Here is a 17,443-nt window from a genome sequence, read left to right as displayed (position 1 = left end):
CACAGAATCACACATCATTCCTTACAAAAGAAAAAATAGTTTTCATCATTGTATAAAGTTCTTTTAGATGAGACTTTAAATAAGTTTGAGTGCTCCCAAAGGTGTCAGATACTTCAATACAGTTCTAACTTTGTTTTTTTATCTTATCTTTCACTAGTGACGACTCTTTGGAGGAGGGAATGTCTGGTTTGGGGTCTCCCAGCGATCCTTGCCTGTCACCTCTTGCATGGAGTGTCACTGGAAAGTATCTCGCCTCTGCCATGGAGAAAATGGTCAACATCTGGCAAGTTAATGGTAAAGAGTTCATTTTGTCCAGTCTTCTGTGGGGGTTATTGAATATGTTAATGATGAGCTTCACTGAGTTTTGCAGGACTTGTTTCACTATAATCTGTGGCTCACCTCGTATCACTGGTGACGGAGGCCTGCAGCATATGAATGAGAGGCCTTCTATTAAAAATAAAACTGAATGGTCACCGGATGTGTTCCAGGCATCATTTTCTGCCCCTCACCATACACCTGGCTTTGTGAACCATCTGTCCAGAGCTGTTACTGGGGTTAATAGAAGGTGTAATCACTTTCACCTGGTTTGGTGTTAATGAATTATCAGCAGGTACACTAGAAGGGCAACAAAAAGGAATGGTTTTACAGGTGGGGGCCACTGAAATTTTAACCTCCTCGTCTTTTTTGACTGTTTTTTTTAACATAATTTTGCATTTGCATAAAAAGAAGCAGTTCATGCTTTCTTATGCTGGGCTTACACTGTGCGATTTTTTTTCAGTCGCGCGATTCAGCTCCTGCTCAAACTGCACGATTGACTCGCAGGGGTTAGAAGTTGGTATGTCACGATGCAGGTCTCACACTATACCGCCCGATGCTCTGATGCGACCCGAGTGCTCACCCTGTGCCTCCATAACATGAAGGTTATAACAGAAATTCTGTCGCTCGCTCTCCCTCTCTGTCTGTCACTCACACAGACACACACACCACCATCAACTTTGCTAAATTGCTAATGAAAAACATGATCAGGCAGCTGTGACTGAGCAGCATGTAGATCCAACTATTTTCACGGTTGTTGTGGTCGTGATCATTTTGTGAGGCCACATCGAAAAGGCTCGGATGAGCTTTCCAAAGTTCTACAAGTTGTGCCTCCATCGCTTGTGTCCAGATCACACGCTGCACAGCCGTGCTGCTCCGTCTTTATCACCGACGTTTATGTGTTTGCGCGTGAGCAGTGTGAGAAGCTGCAGTGACACCCTGAGGTGTTAATCGCTTCTCGTTACCCCACGTATACTACACGACGCACGATGAAGGCCAAAATCGGGCCGATCGCCAAAACGGTCGCACGACTCAAAAATCGGCTCAAAATGGGCCAAAAATCGCACAGTGTGAGCCCAGCATTAAAGAAGTTGATACATTGTGGCAACAAAGTCATCATCCATCTCACAGTGAATCTGCAGGGAAGAACAGAAACGACAGCTCACTCCAAGACTGCAGTGTTGGAGTTTGTCCAACTGTATAAGCAGGAAGCTCTCATGTTCCTTCACAGACAGCTGAAAGACATCAGAACCACTATATAAAATACCTAAAAGGAACATTAAAACCAAGTATACTTGGGCATTTGTCAATATAAGTATGATATATCTTATACAAAATGTCATCATGGATCTGCTTTCATTGTCTCCAAGGTGGTAAAGGGCTTTTGGATGTGCAGCCTCACTGGGTGTCTGCACTAACTTGGCCTGAAGAGGAAGCAGAGTCCTTGTGGTGTGGGGAGCCCAAAGACATGCTGCTGGTGGGTCGAATGGATGGATCACTGGGCCTCATCGAGGTGCTGGACTCTTCTGGTATGCACCGCACAGAGCTGGAACACTGCTACAGGAAAGACGGTATGAGAGTTTTATTTCAGGTTCAACCACATCTTTGATATTTACTTGTGTAACTGAAAGAAAAACCGAAGGTTTTTTTCTCCTTTAGTGGCAATAATGCACATTGCCTGGTACAGTGAAGACAAGCCTTTTGCCGTTGGCTACGCAGATGGAAAGCTGCTGATTGGATCCAAAGAACCTTTGGATAAAGGAGCCATTGTTGTCATTGATGCGCACAAGGTGGAGTAATTTTATCATTCTGTTTATGTTGTGATTCTTTCATTTAAATTTCAAAAAGAGCGAGCTGTTTTACTGTCAGCTAGATGGATTAGATGGACATTTATAGCTGACAGTGATTCCAAATCTTTTTGTCAGGAGTCGATCAGCAGCATGAAGTGGAGTCCAACGGGTCAGATCCTGCTGACGTGTGCTAAAGAGGAGACTGTGAAACTGTGGGCCAATCCAGACTCCTGCTCTGACACGGGCTCTGGCTGGCACTGCCTACAGAGCCTTAGACACCCCTCCTTGGTTAATGGTGTGGCCTGGTGCAGCTTGCCTGGATGCAGTCCGAAGCCCCTCAGCATGTTCGCCGTGTACGTTGACCTTGAATGCGCCCTCTGTTTTGGGTTTTGTGATTTCACTTCTGCCGTTTTTGTTGTTTCTCCACACAAAATGATTATTTTGAGGAAAAAAAGTTGTTATGGGTCATTATGCTTTTCAGATGCTGCCAGAATGGTCTGGTCTCTGTCTGGACTGTTCCTCAAGACATTTCAAACTTCACAGACTCCTGTTCCTCTGATTCAGAAGGATGGTGGGAGAATGAAGCCAAACCCAAGTTAATGGTATTTGTGTGTTTTAACTTCTACTGTAAAAGCACTTTAGCCAAAGTCATCCAGTAGCAGCAGAGTTTCTTTTGCTTTATTTTTGAGCAATAAGTTAATGTGTTGTTCAACCTCAATGTGCTATCATTGATGTGCAGCAGTCCACCCGATGGTCAGAAGATGGAGCAGTTTGTGTGTTCCAGCTAAAGGGCCACATCACTCCAGTAAGAACACTGGCTTTCAGTCCTGATGGTCTGGCCCTGGCATCTGGAGGAGTGGGAGGCCTCATGAACATCTGGTCCCTGCGGGTAAGAAACATACATATACACACAGATGGAAATGAAGGCACATAGTTCATATGTAAATACTGTAAGTACACACACAGATGACTGGAAATATGTAGATGGAAAGAACACATGACACTTAATTACACTGGTGAATGAAGCTGCTGTTTATAGTGACACTGAATGGCACACTGTGTGTGTGTGTGTGTGTGTGTGTGTGTGTGTGTGTGTGTGTGTGTGTGTGTGTGTGTGTGTGTGTGTGTGTGTCCATTTCCAACAGGATGGCTCAGTACTCCAGACCGTGGTAGCTGGGTCAGGGGCTGTCCAGAACATTGTCTGGGTCTCAGATGTGGGCGTGGCCGTCTGCTCCAACAGGTCAAAGGCAAGTTGTCTCATTTGACTCCATTGTCTCCGTCATTTTGTATGATTGTATTTGTCCTCAGTTAAGTTTCATTTGCCTTTTGTATGGCTTGATTTCCAGGATGTGTTGGTTGTGAACTGCTCCAAAGAGTTCATGGCATCTAACCATGTGCTGGCCACCTGCCGCACGGCTTTGAAGAAGCAAGGTGTGGTCGGCCTCAACTTGGCACCCTGCATGAGAGCTTTCCTGGAGAGACTGCCTGTCATGTTGCAGGAGCAGTATGCCTATGAGAAGGTAAAGGGAGATATGATATAGCCCCTACTAGAAGTCAGAGTTTGTACTAGATGATTATATCACCATGTTTCTTTCTTGGGCTGAAAAAACCTTCTTCTTCAGCTCTATTTGTGTTGGAGAACTCTGAGAAAAAAATAAAAGCCAATCCAAGCAAACTTGCACTATTCATGACAGATTAATAGTATTTGACACTAATAATGTCTCTTTTTGCTCTCTACTTCCAGCCCCATGTTGTATGCGGGGAGCAGCTTGTCCACAGCCCGTACATGCAGTGCCTTGCCTCTCTGGCTGTAGGTCTCCATCTGGACCAGCTTCTGTGCCGTCCCCCTGTGCCGCCCCACCTTCGACACTGCCCACCTGAGTCTGGCATCGCTGTATGGAGCGCCAGCGAGTGGGCATGGTTGGACTGTTTCTCCACCACAGTAAAGGCGGCAGAGGCTCTTGCTCGAGGTGCAGCCTTCCCCGAGTCCTTCTCCGTTCCTGACCTGGAACCCGTGCCTAAAGATGAAATGGCTCTGCTCCTGGTGAGCAAAGCTGATTAAACTGTAATTTAGAATGTAATCAAAACCTGTGCAGCTCATAACAGCAGCCTTTGCTTTTATTTCTACAGGACAACAGTAAATGGTCAGCTAGTATGGATGAACAGATCATGTCATGGGCCACCTGCAGGCCAGAGGTAACTTTGACAGTTTAGGTGAAATAAATGGCCCCCCTCCCGGGGGTACTGCTTTATATGCTTTATACTGCTGTTGCAGTATGTAGTAATGGCAGAGAAATCATTTCAAGTTTAGCTGCTTATTTTCATATGATTTTTCTGATTTTAGGTAGGATTTTTAGAAATGTTTAAGAGGAAGATTAAATTGTTTCATTACAGAAGGTTAAAATACATATTAGAATACAATAATGAACAAATATAACACAAAAGCTAACACATGTAAATGGATTAATTAGTACAGAAGAAGAACATTATGAGAAGTTATTTTGGATGATGTGTTTGGCTTCTCATCCAGTGCTTACACTGCTCTGCCTCTCTTGAGCTTCACCTCGATAACTCTGCTCCTTAGATTTGAACCAAATTCATTTCCCTCTCTATTGTCTCAGATTTGTTCTCCACACTCTGAACTCTCCGCTCAGTTCAGCTACAGCTCCCCCAATACTCAGAGCAGCCAGCAGTCCACCCAGTCACGCACCGCAGTCACGCACCGCAGTCACGCACCGCAGTCACACACCGCAGTCACGCACCGCAGTCACACACCGCAGTCACGCACCGCAGTCACGCACCGCAGTCACACACTGCAGTCACACACCGCAGTCACACACCGCAGTCACGCACCGCAGTCACACACCGCAGTCACACACCGCAGTCACGCACCGCAGTCACGCACCGCAGTCACACACCGCAGTCACGCACCGCAGTCACGCACCGCAGTCACGCACCGCAGTCACGCACCGCAGTCACACACTGCCTCTGCCTTGTTGTTCCAAAAAGTGATTTCAAATGTTTCTGTATAGTTTTTATGTCTTTACCTATACTGATAAATAATGTGGAGTCAGCAGGAGTTACAGGGGGAGATAAAGTACAACACGTTTTGCAAGTATCTTTATGATTGCAGTATTGCACCTACTCTATCTTCTGCATTATAATCAGTACTTATGGTTTTGTTTACAGCTAAAGTATCTTTATAGAACTGTTATGTTTGTTTCTGCTGCTATAGATTATATAAAAGTCACTTTGCCCAAAACCGATTGCAGAGTTTACCTTGCGATGGGGATATGATCAAAATGAGCTGATGGCAATCAAGAGATATTTAACAGATTTTAGACCAAGTCATTTACAATAGTTTAAATTGTTGAAATCACTTTTTGGTGTGACCCGTTCAGCCCTCCCTTTTTTATCCAACTACAGTCCTCTAAATCAGCGGTCCCCAACCCCCGGGCCTCGGACCGGTAACGGTCCGTGAGTCGTTTGGTACCGGGCCGCGAGAGTTGAGGCTCAGGTGTGAAATGTATAGTTTTCAGGGTTTTTATCGGTTTTCAGCCTTATTTTGTTATCGTTTTTATCGTTTACTCGGTTTTCCTGGGTCTGTTCACGTGTGTTATGAATAAATTTTTTTACCGGTACTAGTTTTATTCTGTTGTATTTATCCGCGACACCTTAAAGGCCGGTCCATGAAAATATTGTCGGGCATAAACCGGTCCGTGGTGCAAAAAAGGTTGGAGACCGCTGCTCTAAATATCTATTTATTTAGGTACAAGTGATCATAGCTTTGTTTTTTTAGCCTGATGCAGTACTGCTGTCACGCTGCCGAGCAGGCAGGGAAGCAACGTGGAAGTAATGTAGTAATGTAGGAGTTTGAAACTGAAACCATAGGTGTCTACTAAAAATCTTAGATGAATTAGAATTTCAGTGAAGTTCTTGAACCTCAAGATCAAGGTCAGAGGTCAAGTTTTCTGAAATTCTGGTAACTTGACAACAAGGCAACATAGGATGTTGAAATTGATACCTCAGGTTCATCTGCTGCTAATACCTCTGACTGCAGAAAGAGAGCAAGAGGTCATTGTGAAACAGTAAGACAGTCACAGAATATTTGCTCTGCATTTTTGGGTAAAATGGTGTAAAAAGTGTCTCAATCAGCCAAAATCACAACATTAACAACAGTGAGCTTAATTGAAGGGTGATGGCAAGTAAGAGGGATGTCAGGCCAGGTGAGAAGGTGGATATTTCCACACAACAAACACGTTTCTTGATCTCAAAAATTGACAACCAAATCCTTACCTCATGATTTAATATCACATCTAGTTTCAACCCGATTCTTTTCTTCCATTTTTCATGTTTGGGTTCATGATCAGGACTGGCACCTCGGAGGGAAATGCGACGTGTTTCTGTGGGGTGCAGGGCGACACGGTCAGCTAGCAGAGGCTGGAAGAAATATCCTCGTTCCAACCATTGCCCCTTCCTTCTCTCAGGCACAGCAGGTACAGAGACATAAACTATTGGACATATTGTTTTTTGAACTTTGTTTCTATAATTAAAACAGCAGCGTGAGCTGTATTTTATTTCTACCTGTGATTACTCGTTCACATTCTCGTTTCTTGTAGGTGGTGTGTGGGCAGAATTGCACCTTTGTGATCCAGCCCAACGGCACCGTATTGGCCTGTGGAGAGGGGAGCTATGGCCGCCTGGGACAAGGCAACTCAGATGACCTGCATGTCCTTACTGTCATCTCAGCTCTTCAAGGTGACATGACAACACCTGTACACAACCAAAAGTAACAAACACACAGGCACAAAGCCAGCTGAATGTAGCAGAACGCTTAACGGCTAAAAGGCAAATTATTTGTGGTAGCTGGTGTGCACGAAATATAGAGCTAAAAGAACATTGGGTCAGCGGATTGGTGGCATAAACCCTGTCATGTGCTTTTCGTTCTTACCAGGTTTTGTTGTGACCCAGTTGGTTACATCTTGTGGCAGTGATGGTCACTCCATGGCTCTGACAGAGAGCGGCGAGGTGTTCAGCTGGGGAGACGGTGACTACGGCAAGCTTGGACATGGAAACAGTGACCGCCAGCGACGACCCCGACAGATTGAGGCACTGCAAGGAGAGGAGGTGGTCCAGGTAAGTCTCCACCCTCCTTAAAAATATATTTCATTTAGTGCTGTCAGCGTTAATCTCGTTAAAATGACATTAAAGCCATGACTGCATTAACGGTTATGGGGGGGGAATGCGCGGCATTTATACGTTAGCGCAGTTAGCTAATCAATGCGTTAGTGCCGTGCAGACCCTCGCACGGGGCGATCTGTGTTAACTCGCTAACAGAGATTTACAGTGTTAATGCGGTTATGGTATTAACGTCATTTTAACAAGATTAATGCTGACAGCACTAATTTTATTCAATTCCACAGTACCCAAAAAAATCATGCAGGATATGTACAGAGGGCTGAATTCAGACAATGATGTGACCGGGTATACATTTTATTGGTACTCACTAGTTTGTAAGGTCTGCCTTATAAATATAAGTAAATATGTATACTGTATATATCACATGTATCTAAATGTATCAACAAAATGGAGTTAAATTGAATAGTTTGTGTATCCATGTGCTGTGGGATGTCCTCCAAGATCTGTACCAGGGCATGACTGAGCTCTTGGAGAGACAACCTGAGGTTCAGATAGACTAAAACACAATATCTCAGAGGTGTAATACTGGATTTAGGTTATGCGAGCGTGGGGGCCAGTCAATGGCAGTTCATCCTCTGGGAACAGCCTGCTCTCTCATACTGTCTGCACATGAGACCTGACATCATCATGCACCCAGAGGAACCAGGACCCACCACACTAAAAAGTCCCCTCTTCATCTGTCAGTGGCTTCCACCTATGAAGCTGGGATGTTCTCAAAGCGCTGTATACAACATGCCTCATTCTCCCCATTCACACCCACTCCTAGAAGCACTTCTAAACTCAAGTGCAAACTAACCAACATTCACACACCGATGAACGCATCGGAGGGCAACTTGGGGTTAGTATCTTGCCCAAGGATATTTGGCACGAACCACCAACCTTCCACTCCGTAGCTGATCTGCTCTACCACCTGAGCCACAGCCACCCTGTTGTTGATTTTATTAACACAAAAACATCCTCTGTGCTACTTAACTGATCAGTATTCCAGATGTTGTACTCTGGCTAGAGTCTCCTTAAGAAGTGTTCTTTTAATCTTTTTTGAGCGGTGTACAGTGTAATTCTGTGGGAATCAATAAAACATGTTTGCCTACTTTGAGCCAAAAATAAGTTTTTTCTCTTGAAGGTTAGACTTCCAACACTATCTTTGCTGTTGCAGAATTCTGTCATATATCTATTAAGGTTTCTCTGGGTCACGCTTCTCCTCCATATTCTGCACACCTTTATTGGGGTTAACAAGAACATCATAGAGAGAGGCAGTTTCAGTTACAATGCTCTGTGCTTTCTTCACTCTTTAGATGTCTTGCGGGTTCAAACATTCGGCCGTAGTCACAGCTGATGGGAAGCTTTTCACTTTTGGTAATGGTGATTATGGAAGACTAGGGCTGGGGAACACCTCAAACAAGAAGCTGCCAGAGAAGGTCACTGCTCTGGAGGGCTACCATGTAGGACAGGTAAGACGTTCATTACTGTTACAGTTGGTGTCTGTGAAATGCTTGGATACGCGGCACATTCAGAGGATTTCTGTACTGTTACACTGTTACTGTTTTCTATACTGGAGAACAATATGAAGACATCAGTCGTCATGTGTCCACTGGTGCTATATGCTGATTGTGGACATTCAAAAAACACTGTGAAATAAATATTTCAGTGGTTCTTATATAGAGCTTTTCTACTCTGCCTGGGCACTCAAAGAGCTCATACGAGCACATGCTTTCTGTTTAACATTCACACGTTTACACACAGTGTTGTGCCCAAAGGATATTTGGCATACAGACTGGAGCCGATCAAGCTACCAACCTTCCAACCCCATCAGCTAATTTTTTAAGGTTTTTGCAGTAATATGATTGTGCTCTAGGTGTTGTGACATTTTGGCAGATTATTTCTGGTTGCTGGAACTACTTTGGGGCAGTTTTGAGTTCTAATTGTTTTGATTATTTTCAGTTGTCCAGCCTTATCTTAGCTATTGATAGTTGGTGTTGTCGTGTGCTCCCTCCTCAGGTGGCTTGTGGTTTGAACCACACTTTAGTTGTCTCTGCTGATGGAATGATGGTTTGGGCCTTTGGCGATGGAGACTACGGGAAACTGGGACTTGGGAATTCCACAGCCAAGTCCTCACCTCAGGTACCTGCTGCATTGTGATGCCAGATCAATGAACTGAAGTTAATCTGTTGGCCTATCAAACAGTGAAACTGTTTGTGACCCTGACCTGTTTTGAAATCCTTAGAAAGTGGACGTGCTGTGTGGGATTGGTATAAAAAAAGTAGCCTGTGGAACTCAGTTTTCCGTGGCTTTAACCAAAGATGGCAAGGTTTTCACGTTTGGCCAAGGTAAGCTTAGCTTATTCCAGGTTTAAAAACAAAGTTAATCTATAACTGCCTTAAATCTGCATTCTTGTTAAAGGCCAGTCTGTAGGCAAATGTTCTTATAGCTCACTTGATCAACGACTTCATAAAACATTTTGCTGAGGAGTTTGAGTTCTCAGCCTTTCTCTCACCCACGTTGGGGTCTTAAAGACAGACCTAGCTGCCATGTAGAGCTGCCACAAACGATTATTTTTGCGATTAGTCGACTAATCAGATCATCATCGTTCAGCTTATTGCACCAGCAGCATCTGCTCCTATATAACTATCATTAGCTTACAGCTTTAAGTGTTTAAGGTCTGTGCTAACTAACAATAAAGACAAGATGATAGTTTATTAAATTTTAATGAAATTTGCAGATTGTTTCGGTGAAGTTTAATAAACTGCTTGCTATCTAAACTATAACAGGACACTGGAGTAAATTCTGGAGCATCTCACACTTCTGATAATCAGCTGTCTGCTTGACGTTTATTCAGCTGTGTAAAAACTATAACTTTAATCTCAGACAAACTGATTTACTCAGGAATAAATAAAACACTAAAAAAGCAAAACAATAACATTTTAAGTTATCTAAGTGACTCATATATATTTAACCTGAGTAGCGAAAGACGGCGGTGGGTTTGAAAACGATTTGTCGGGAGTCCGGTGTTCTCACGGCGCTAGTGACCTAGCCCCCGGCTAGCTATCGAGCTAGTGGGGAACAGACGTCTCCGAAAACGTCGGAGCACTTTTGAAAATATGTGGTGTCTTGATAAACTGAGCAGATATTTGAGGTTTGCACAGCTACATTCTCGCCTGAAAATATGTTAAACGTTTATTTTGTGACCCAGAAAGAATAATAAGAGTAATATTAAAACTAACTAGCTACCGCCATTGTTGGAAACTAAGCTGGGCTGCGCTATGAATTCTGGGACACAGCTTCTTCTTCTTCTTCTTCGGGGTTTAACGGCAGCTGGCATCCTTGTACATGCAGTGCTGCCATCTTCTGTTTCAGTCCGTTATTACACTCTTAAATCCTGCTACTTATTCCTGCGTCTTTTGACAAAGCTTCAAACGACACGTCGACTATTAAATCAGTCGTCGACGTAATCGTGACTACTCGACTAATCGTGGCAGCCCTACTGCCATGTCGCCCATATTAGCTAATACCTGGGCTTTTATTTTTATTTAATTTTTATTTGAGACTCCCTTTCTCATTACATGATCTGTTTCAGACAAGCATACTAAAATGGTGAAACTTGTCCAAGATTTACAAAATCACATAAAAAATTCCCAGTGACAGATTCATAAAGTCGTTTATAGATCTTTTAAACTCTGCAAGCGATGCCATCTGAGAGAGCTCCGCTGTAATGTGGTCCATGATGACAGGGCAGGAAATGAGAAGGCCTTTTTTCCAAGCTCTGCACAAACTGATGGAACAGTGAATAGAATGGAAAACCAGAAAATGATTTATAGATATACCAATCAGCCAAAGAATGTTGATGTGTTAAAGGTTTACAGCCAGTTAGGTATCTTAATGCCTCATGATAAACTGAGAGTGAGCAGGAGGGCTGATGAACCATACCTTAAACCCGGAGGGTGGCAGCAGGAGAGAAATCATCTGTTTGTGAAAAAGTACCCCAACTTCAGCCTCAGTTTCTTTAACAGGTGGTCAGTATGTGACTTAAAAGATTGTCATTGGTCACAGTATTTAAGTATTTGCAGAAGCCCACAGGTTTAATAGAAGTACTCTTAGTACTGTCTTTCTATTGTTTAGAGCAGGGGTGTCAAACTCAAATACACAGTGGGCCAAGATTCAAAACTGGAACAAAGTCGCGGGCTAACGTTAATATTTATTGGAAAACAAATCTTCCTCCAGATTTAAGAATGAATCTTTTCTTATGGACTCAAACAAGTTTAGCTGAAAAACTGAATATGGAACAAGCAAAGCTTAATACTAAACAATATATATATTAGCTGTATAATACCAGCAGGCCAGCTCTGATAGTCATTTGGTTTGGCTTCGTGGGCCAAATGTAATTAGGCTGCGGGCCGCCAGAGTTTGACACCTATGGGTTAGAGCAACATGACCGTGTTTTTTTCTACATTTAAAATGCAGCAGTGAGATGAAACAGCTGTGACTGCACACTACCCAAAGCTAAATGTGATTGTGCAAAAACCACGTTGATAATGCAAAAATAATAATGTACGCCCTGAGATAGAAACCTCTGTTAGTGACATTATGGTGCTCTATAAACTCCATAAGACAAAACTGAAACCCACAAACCCCTCAGTCCCATTTTTCTTATTTTATACGGGATATTAATAACACAATAATCTATAATCATATTAATGAATGCTAGTGAAAACAGTAGTTTATTATATAACATATTAAAATGAGTGTGATATTTAGATTTGGCCATTAGTGGTTTTAACACTGATTATGACAATTACACAATTGAGTTTTCACCATGAAGTCAAAGTGAGATTTTTTCCGTGCCATATTATTCAAATATATTTTTACCTTTTTTTGTTGAAGACCGCCTAATTGGCTTGCCAGAGGGTCGAGCCAGGAACCACAACCGGCCCCAACAGGTACCAGGTCTCTCAGGGATCCACATCCAGGATGTCGCTGTAGGAGCTGAACACACTCTGGTACTCTCCTCCACAGGAGATGTTTACACCTGGGGCAGCAACTCGGAGGGACAGGTAACATGCATACAATGCTTGTGGGAACATAAGTGTCAAAGTCTCAATAAGACTGTTTGCTGCTTATCTTATTTGAAGTAAATGGATTTACTGAAAATGTAGCCTTGTCATCTATCTTATATTACACACATAGAGAGCCTTGTGGCACACAATAGCTAAGATAAAAGGACGAGGACTCAGAATCAGCCAAAGAAAAGTATCATTCAGACAGATATGATGTGAGCCACTCCAAAGCAGAACCAGATACACCACCCCAATATTTCAGCCTGTCAAGGAAAGTATGGTGGTGGACGGTATCAAACGTAGCGTTTCACATCAGAATATTCTCCAGCGTCACTTTGCATTAAAATGACACTGGACACTCAAAGAACAGAATGAGCCCCAGATTGAAATGTCTCCAGCACACTGTCTTCGTTTAAGACTGGTGTAATCTGCTTAGTCATAGCCTTTTCTAAACTCTTAGCAATAAATGATCATTTTGAGATTGGTCTGTAAATGCTAAGAAAAAGAATGAGTTGCCCCCAATGAGCAGGGACTCTCTCAGTGTTTCAAAGCTCCTAAGAGAAGTCTTTGGCCCATCCTTGGCCTCTGCACTGACTGGTAGATTCAGTTCAGTTGAATTCAGTTTTATTTATATACCAAATCACAACACAGTCGCCTCAAGGTGCTTTATATAGTGAGGTAAAGACCCTACAATAATCCAAACAGAGAAAACCTCAACAAAACTCTACAAGCAAGTGCTTTAGTGACAGGGGGAAGGAAAAACTCGCTTTTAACAGGACGACACCTTCAGCAGAACCAGGCTGGTAAATGGACTAGTTCTTATATAACGCTTTATAGAACTTGAACTTTTTCTAGTGATCTAAGTGCTTCTGTCTTGGAGAGCATTGGAATTAGTATCTTGCCCACAGATATTTGGCATACAGCGGCCAGGGATCAAACGCAGCAGATGACCTGAGCTACAGCCACCCCTTCAGTTGTAGCAGCGATTAGCTGCTCTGCTTCGCACAGGACCCAGAATCAGGTCATCTGCAAGATATTTAGCACGAGGTTCTCCACAAATCTGAGTGTGCAACTGGAGAGGGGCGCCTGTCGTCCAGCAGTCACAAAACGCTCAGCCAGCTGTCTTAGACTAACAAAAGATCCAGAGTGCTACGGTATCACTGAGTCTAAGCAGAATTCCTGCTGTGCCTCTCATACTGTGCAGGATTGCTACTGCAACAACACATCATCAGCAGGGTAATACTAACATTGCATTGTTTGCATTCCTGGCAGTCAGCTTTGATTTATTTTCAGAATTGATCTTGAGCTGTTATACACACTTATTCTTAAATGTTGACTTATGACTGTGTTGTGCAGCTGGGTCTGGGACACACCAACCATGTTAGAGAACCTACACTGGTAACAACGCTGCAGGGCAAGAACATCCATCAGATCTCTGCTGGACGCTGTCATAGTGCAGCGTGGACGGCTCCCTCTGTGCCGCCTCGAGCACCAGGTTACACAGACACACAAAATTCACATAATGCCTCCTGATATTTTGATACTTTCTCCCAGATATCAGATTTCCTGCTGTGCTGCTGGAACGTACAAAATACCAGAGCGTAATGGTTTTATTTTTATGTATTGTGCTTAGAAACCTGCCTTATAAACCACATCACATAGAAAATATGTCAAAGGGATTAGAGACAGAGCTTTGGATGGCTGCCACAACAAACAATAATTAGCATAACTGTGACAGCAGAAAATCTCTTTAATGTAACTTTTGTCATGAATGAGTCGACTTTTCTTCCCACACTTCTCAGTGTTCAGGGTGATCATATCTCACTCTAATCTTCCTCAGGCTCATCTGTACCTCTTCAGCTTGGCCTGCCAGCAGCAGTGCCTCCTCAGTACAGTGGGCTTAAAGAAGTGAGCATCGAGGCAGTGAGGGCCCGTTTGCGGCTCCTCTACCACTTCTCTGACCTCATGTACTCGTCATGGAGACTACTCAACCTCAGCCCTAACAACCAGGTGGGCAACGACTACAATAAAAACAAAAGACACTTGTACAGAAAATGTTTAGAAATTTGGTAAAAAATGTGTTGTTAGAATTTTTTGTAATGTGATACCAGTTATATTGTTCTGAATGATAGGCTTTAGCAGCCTTTGATATTTGACCTGGCAGTGATGCTAAGTGTTAGTTATGTCTTACTGTGTATTTTATCTACTACAGAAACAGCTTCTGGAAAAATACTGTTAGTTTAGTGCCTCTAACACATTGACTGTAACAAGCTGAAAACTCTCCCATAGATGTGAACAGAATGAGAAGAAGAAAATGGCTAAACTTAGATTTGTCTTTCCTTTGGTTTGCATCTCCAGCCTCAGTGACTGAAGGCACAGTCCAGGCTCTGAACACCTTCACTCTCATAACTGAAAGGCTGTAAAGGTGATTGAGTTCAGGCATAAACCCAGAAAAGGTGCATGTTGTACACACTTTTCGGTGTTTATTATGAAGCTCGGATTGCATCTTAAAATCTGACATTTGTGTTGTCACTTCCTGCGTTGACTGCACTAGAAGGAGCCAGTCACCTAAATATACAGCTAAATTAACACCCCCTGTCTCAGTCACGCTTTGTGACTTCCTCAGCACACTGTAGAAACACTGTGTGTCAGACACAAGCCAAAAGTCAGCACTCTGTCCTGGAGGCAGTTGGTGAAATTGACCTCTCAGTAGGTTGGTGGCCCCTTGTCCAGAGTCCTCCGATGGAAATGGTTGCGTCGTGGTCAATTGCAGAGAAGAATGAGGGCAGTAAGTCTTCACCCTGGAGGCAAAAAGGTCTAATTTTGCCTCGACAAACAGATCCCACAACTGGCCACTAGTAAAGGGTGTAATATTCATTCCCCCCTCTGGGGTTCCTGCCTGGAGAGAAAGTCCAGCCCCAGCATGTGTGGCTCTCGGAGACAGAAAATGAACACTAAATCATGAAAGCAGAGACTGAGATAGGTTTAACAGTGAAGGGGTACGTGCCCCTGTCTGGGCGTTTGTGTAACAGACCACTGTTGAATTTTCTATCCTGACTAATACATGCTGGCCCAGAACTGGACAAAGAAAGTTGAGAGCTTGAAACACGGCTGGGAGCTCTCACTGATTGGTGTGCAGCCTGTGCTGCACTGAAATTCAGACTCTGATGAGGGTGAGAAACGTGGGATTACCTGTTGTGGTCACCTGAACATCTGACAAGTCCGAACTAGGAATTACAACCTGAAACAGCAAAAATATATTTTTGTGTGCAGGGGGGTTTGTGACTTAAGGAGTGCCTCTTGGGCAGCACCAGATAGGGGAACTGGCATCTCCCTGCAGTTCTTAACTCAATCCCATAGCTAGGAGGACTGAGACGTCTTTCTCCTGGGCGTTGGGGCCCAAAGGTGGACCTTAGCTCCAGGCTGACTGGCGTGGAAGTTACCCCAGAGGCTGGGCTCTTGCTGGTGGTACACCCACATTAGCAGCAGTCGGTCCGCTCTCGGCGGTGGGAAGAGGAACAGCTAGCCTGTGTCATGTCTGGGAATGATATCACGCAAAGCTGCCGTCTGCTTCTTCCTCAGTTCAGATTCAAATGACCTGACAACAGATACTGGCTCATCCAAGTAGATAGCACTGTCCCTATCTGAGGTCAGATGTGCTACTATTATTGAAGCCATCTCTCTGTTAGGGAGCACACCACAAAGGGCACGGAGAATGTATTCCATTTTTACTTGGTTCTTATTAAGGTAGAAGTAGTTGTCTGGGGAAACCAATGGACCCAAGTTGCACCGGGTACATCGCCTGGTGCGACTGTATCACAGTGACTGAGCTCATGGCATGGGCAGCGCCCGCCTGAGAATTATAAATCTTGTCAGGCTGAGATGCAGAGCATGTACAGTGCTTGGATGGAAGAGATGTGGGATCAGCTACACCATATATGTGGAATGGGGATGCCTCCAGAAATGTAAACGGTAAATTTACCAGCTACAGCCATTCCGTAGGAGGCGGGTTGGCTAAGCCAGCCTTCTTTGTGCTGTCCAGCTCTAAATACTGTCCATAGCTGGGGATTCCCTAACCCAAGACGGTGGCTTGACACATGTGAAGTGGTTAGCTCGGAGACAAAGTCTGGGAATACTGGAAGGCAGTTATACTCTGTTGTCAGCTTCGCTGGAAGGAAAAACTCCACAAACTGCCAGAGATTTGTAGATGGCCTTTCCACTCTGAGCTTCTCCACTGTGTGATGAAACGTGGAAAAAACAGAGATGTTGTTTTGGCCTGCAAGCGGAGCAGCGGCGGCACACTGAGCCGACAACAGGCTCTGCTGTTCATCCATGAGAATGTCGATGAATGCCCAAGCTGATGTCCAGCACGTCATCATGTTGGTGAGCGTCCGCTGAGGCTAGCCAGTGCTCCCGCGTGGTTCATCCTCAGTCAGTCCAGATATTTGCAGAGACATCGACCAGATACTCCTCATCTTCAGATTTGGAAAAGCTGGAACCCTAGCGAGGGTATTGCAATGCAACAGCCGTTCTAGCACTTTCTCCGTCTTTCCAGGGTCGAGCCCTGGAGCTGGCAACAACATACACAGGCTTACTTTTCCCGGCGTGGTAAGTCCCCAGTCAGACAGGGCAACCTCATGCTGGTCATGCAAACAGCACCCATTAGGACGGGAGAAACAGAAGATTTCTGCTTTGCTTGCTTTGGTTTGGTACTCATGCCAAAATGCAAAGCAACAGTGCTGCACAAGGACACTTGAAATTTCCACTCTGTGGGAAGCCCACACACCAACTGAACAGTGGAGGCTAACACCAACGAGGCAGTTAAACTGACTTCATGCCAGCAGACAGCAGCTCTAACTATCAGTAGCTAGCCCAACTCGGCATCCCCTCAGTTTTTACGCTCAGGTGAAGTGTGAGAACTGCAGGATCAATGTGATCACAGAAGTCTATATGTGTCATCACAGGGCACGAATAGAGGTGCCTTAAGCCACAACATGCAGGGGCGTGATATCCCAAACTAAATGTGTTGTATGGACTGAAAGGGGACTACTATGTTACATCTTAATTGGAAAGATTTTTTCTTCCCTA

At 44.1% G+C, this 17,443-nt stretch overlaps 1 protein-coding gene across 9 annotated transcripts in view; it reads left to right on the top strand.

Annotated features, from left to right (window-relative positions):
• Nucleotides 1–17,443, top strand: part of herc1 (HECT and RLD domain containing E3 ubiquitin protein ligase family member 1) — a 96,729-nt gene that overhangs the window by 70,320 nt on the left and 8,966 nt on the right. For 8 of the 9 annotated variants that reach the window (XM_026187799.2, XM_026187955.2, XM_026188029.2 and 5 more), the window contains exons 54-72: nucleotides 158–294; nucleotides 1,686–1,886; nucleotides 1,975–2,105; nucleotides 2,241–2,458; nucleotides 2,587–2,707; nucleotides 2,845–2,994; nucleotides 3,251–3,352; nucleotides 3,452–3,625; nucleotides 3,850–4,149; nucleotides 4,236–4,301; nucleotides 6,476–6,601; nucleotides 6,725–6,863; nucleotides 7,060–7,241; nucleotides 8,600–8,755; nucleotides 9,303–9,425; nucleotides 9,529–9,631; nucleotides 12,183–12,352; nucleotides 13,712–13,850; nucleotides 14,196–14,365. In XM_026187799.2, the coding sequence (XP_026043584.2) occupies nucleotides 158–294; nucleotides 1,686–1,886; nucleotides 1,975–2,105; nucleotides 2,241–2,458; nucleotides 2,587–2,707; nucleotides 2,845–2,994; nucleotides 3,251–3,352; nucleotides 3,452–3,625; nucleotides 3,850–4,149; nucleotides 4,236–4,301; nucleotides 6,476–6,601; nucleotides 6,725–6,863; nucleotides 7,060–7,241; nucleotides 8,600–8,755; nucleotides 9,303–9,425; nucleotides 9,529–9,631; nucleotides 12,183–12,352; nucleotides 13,712–13,850; nucleotides 14,196–14,365 (2,908 nt within the window). Of the gene's footprint in view, nucleotides 1–157; nucleotides 295–1,685; nucleotides 1,887–1,974; nucleotides 2,106–2,240; nucleotides 2,459–2,586; nucleotides 2,708–2,844; nucleotides 2,995–3,250; nucleotides 3,353–3,451; nucleotides 3,626–3,849; nucleotides 4,150–4,235; nucleotides 4,302–6,475; nucleotides 6,602–6,724; nucleotides 6,864–7,059; nucleotides 7,242–8,599; nucleotides 8,756–9,302; nucleotides 9,426–9,528; nucleotides 9,632–12,182; nucleotides 12,353–13,263; nucleotides 13,592–13,711; nucleotides 13,851–14,195; nucleotides 14,366–17,443 lie in introns of those variants that run through there. The other variant, XR_013907693.1, reaches the window with a different exon arrangement.

The sequence above is a fragment of the Astatotilapia calliptera genome, chromosome 1 (assembly GCF_964374335.1).
Source record: "Astatotilapia calliptera chromosome 1, fAstCal68.1, whole genome shotgun sequence".
NCBI lineage: Eukaryota > Metazoa > Chordata > Actinopteri > Cichliformes > Cichlidae > Astatotilapia > Astatotilapia calliptera.
The sequence above is the reverse complement of the archived record's forward strand: the minus strand, read 5'-3'. Positions and strand labels throughout refer to the sequence as shown.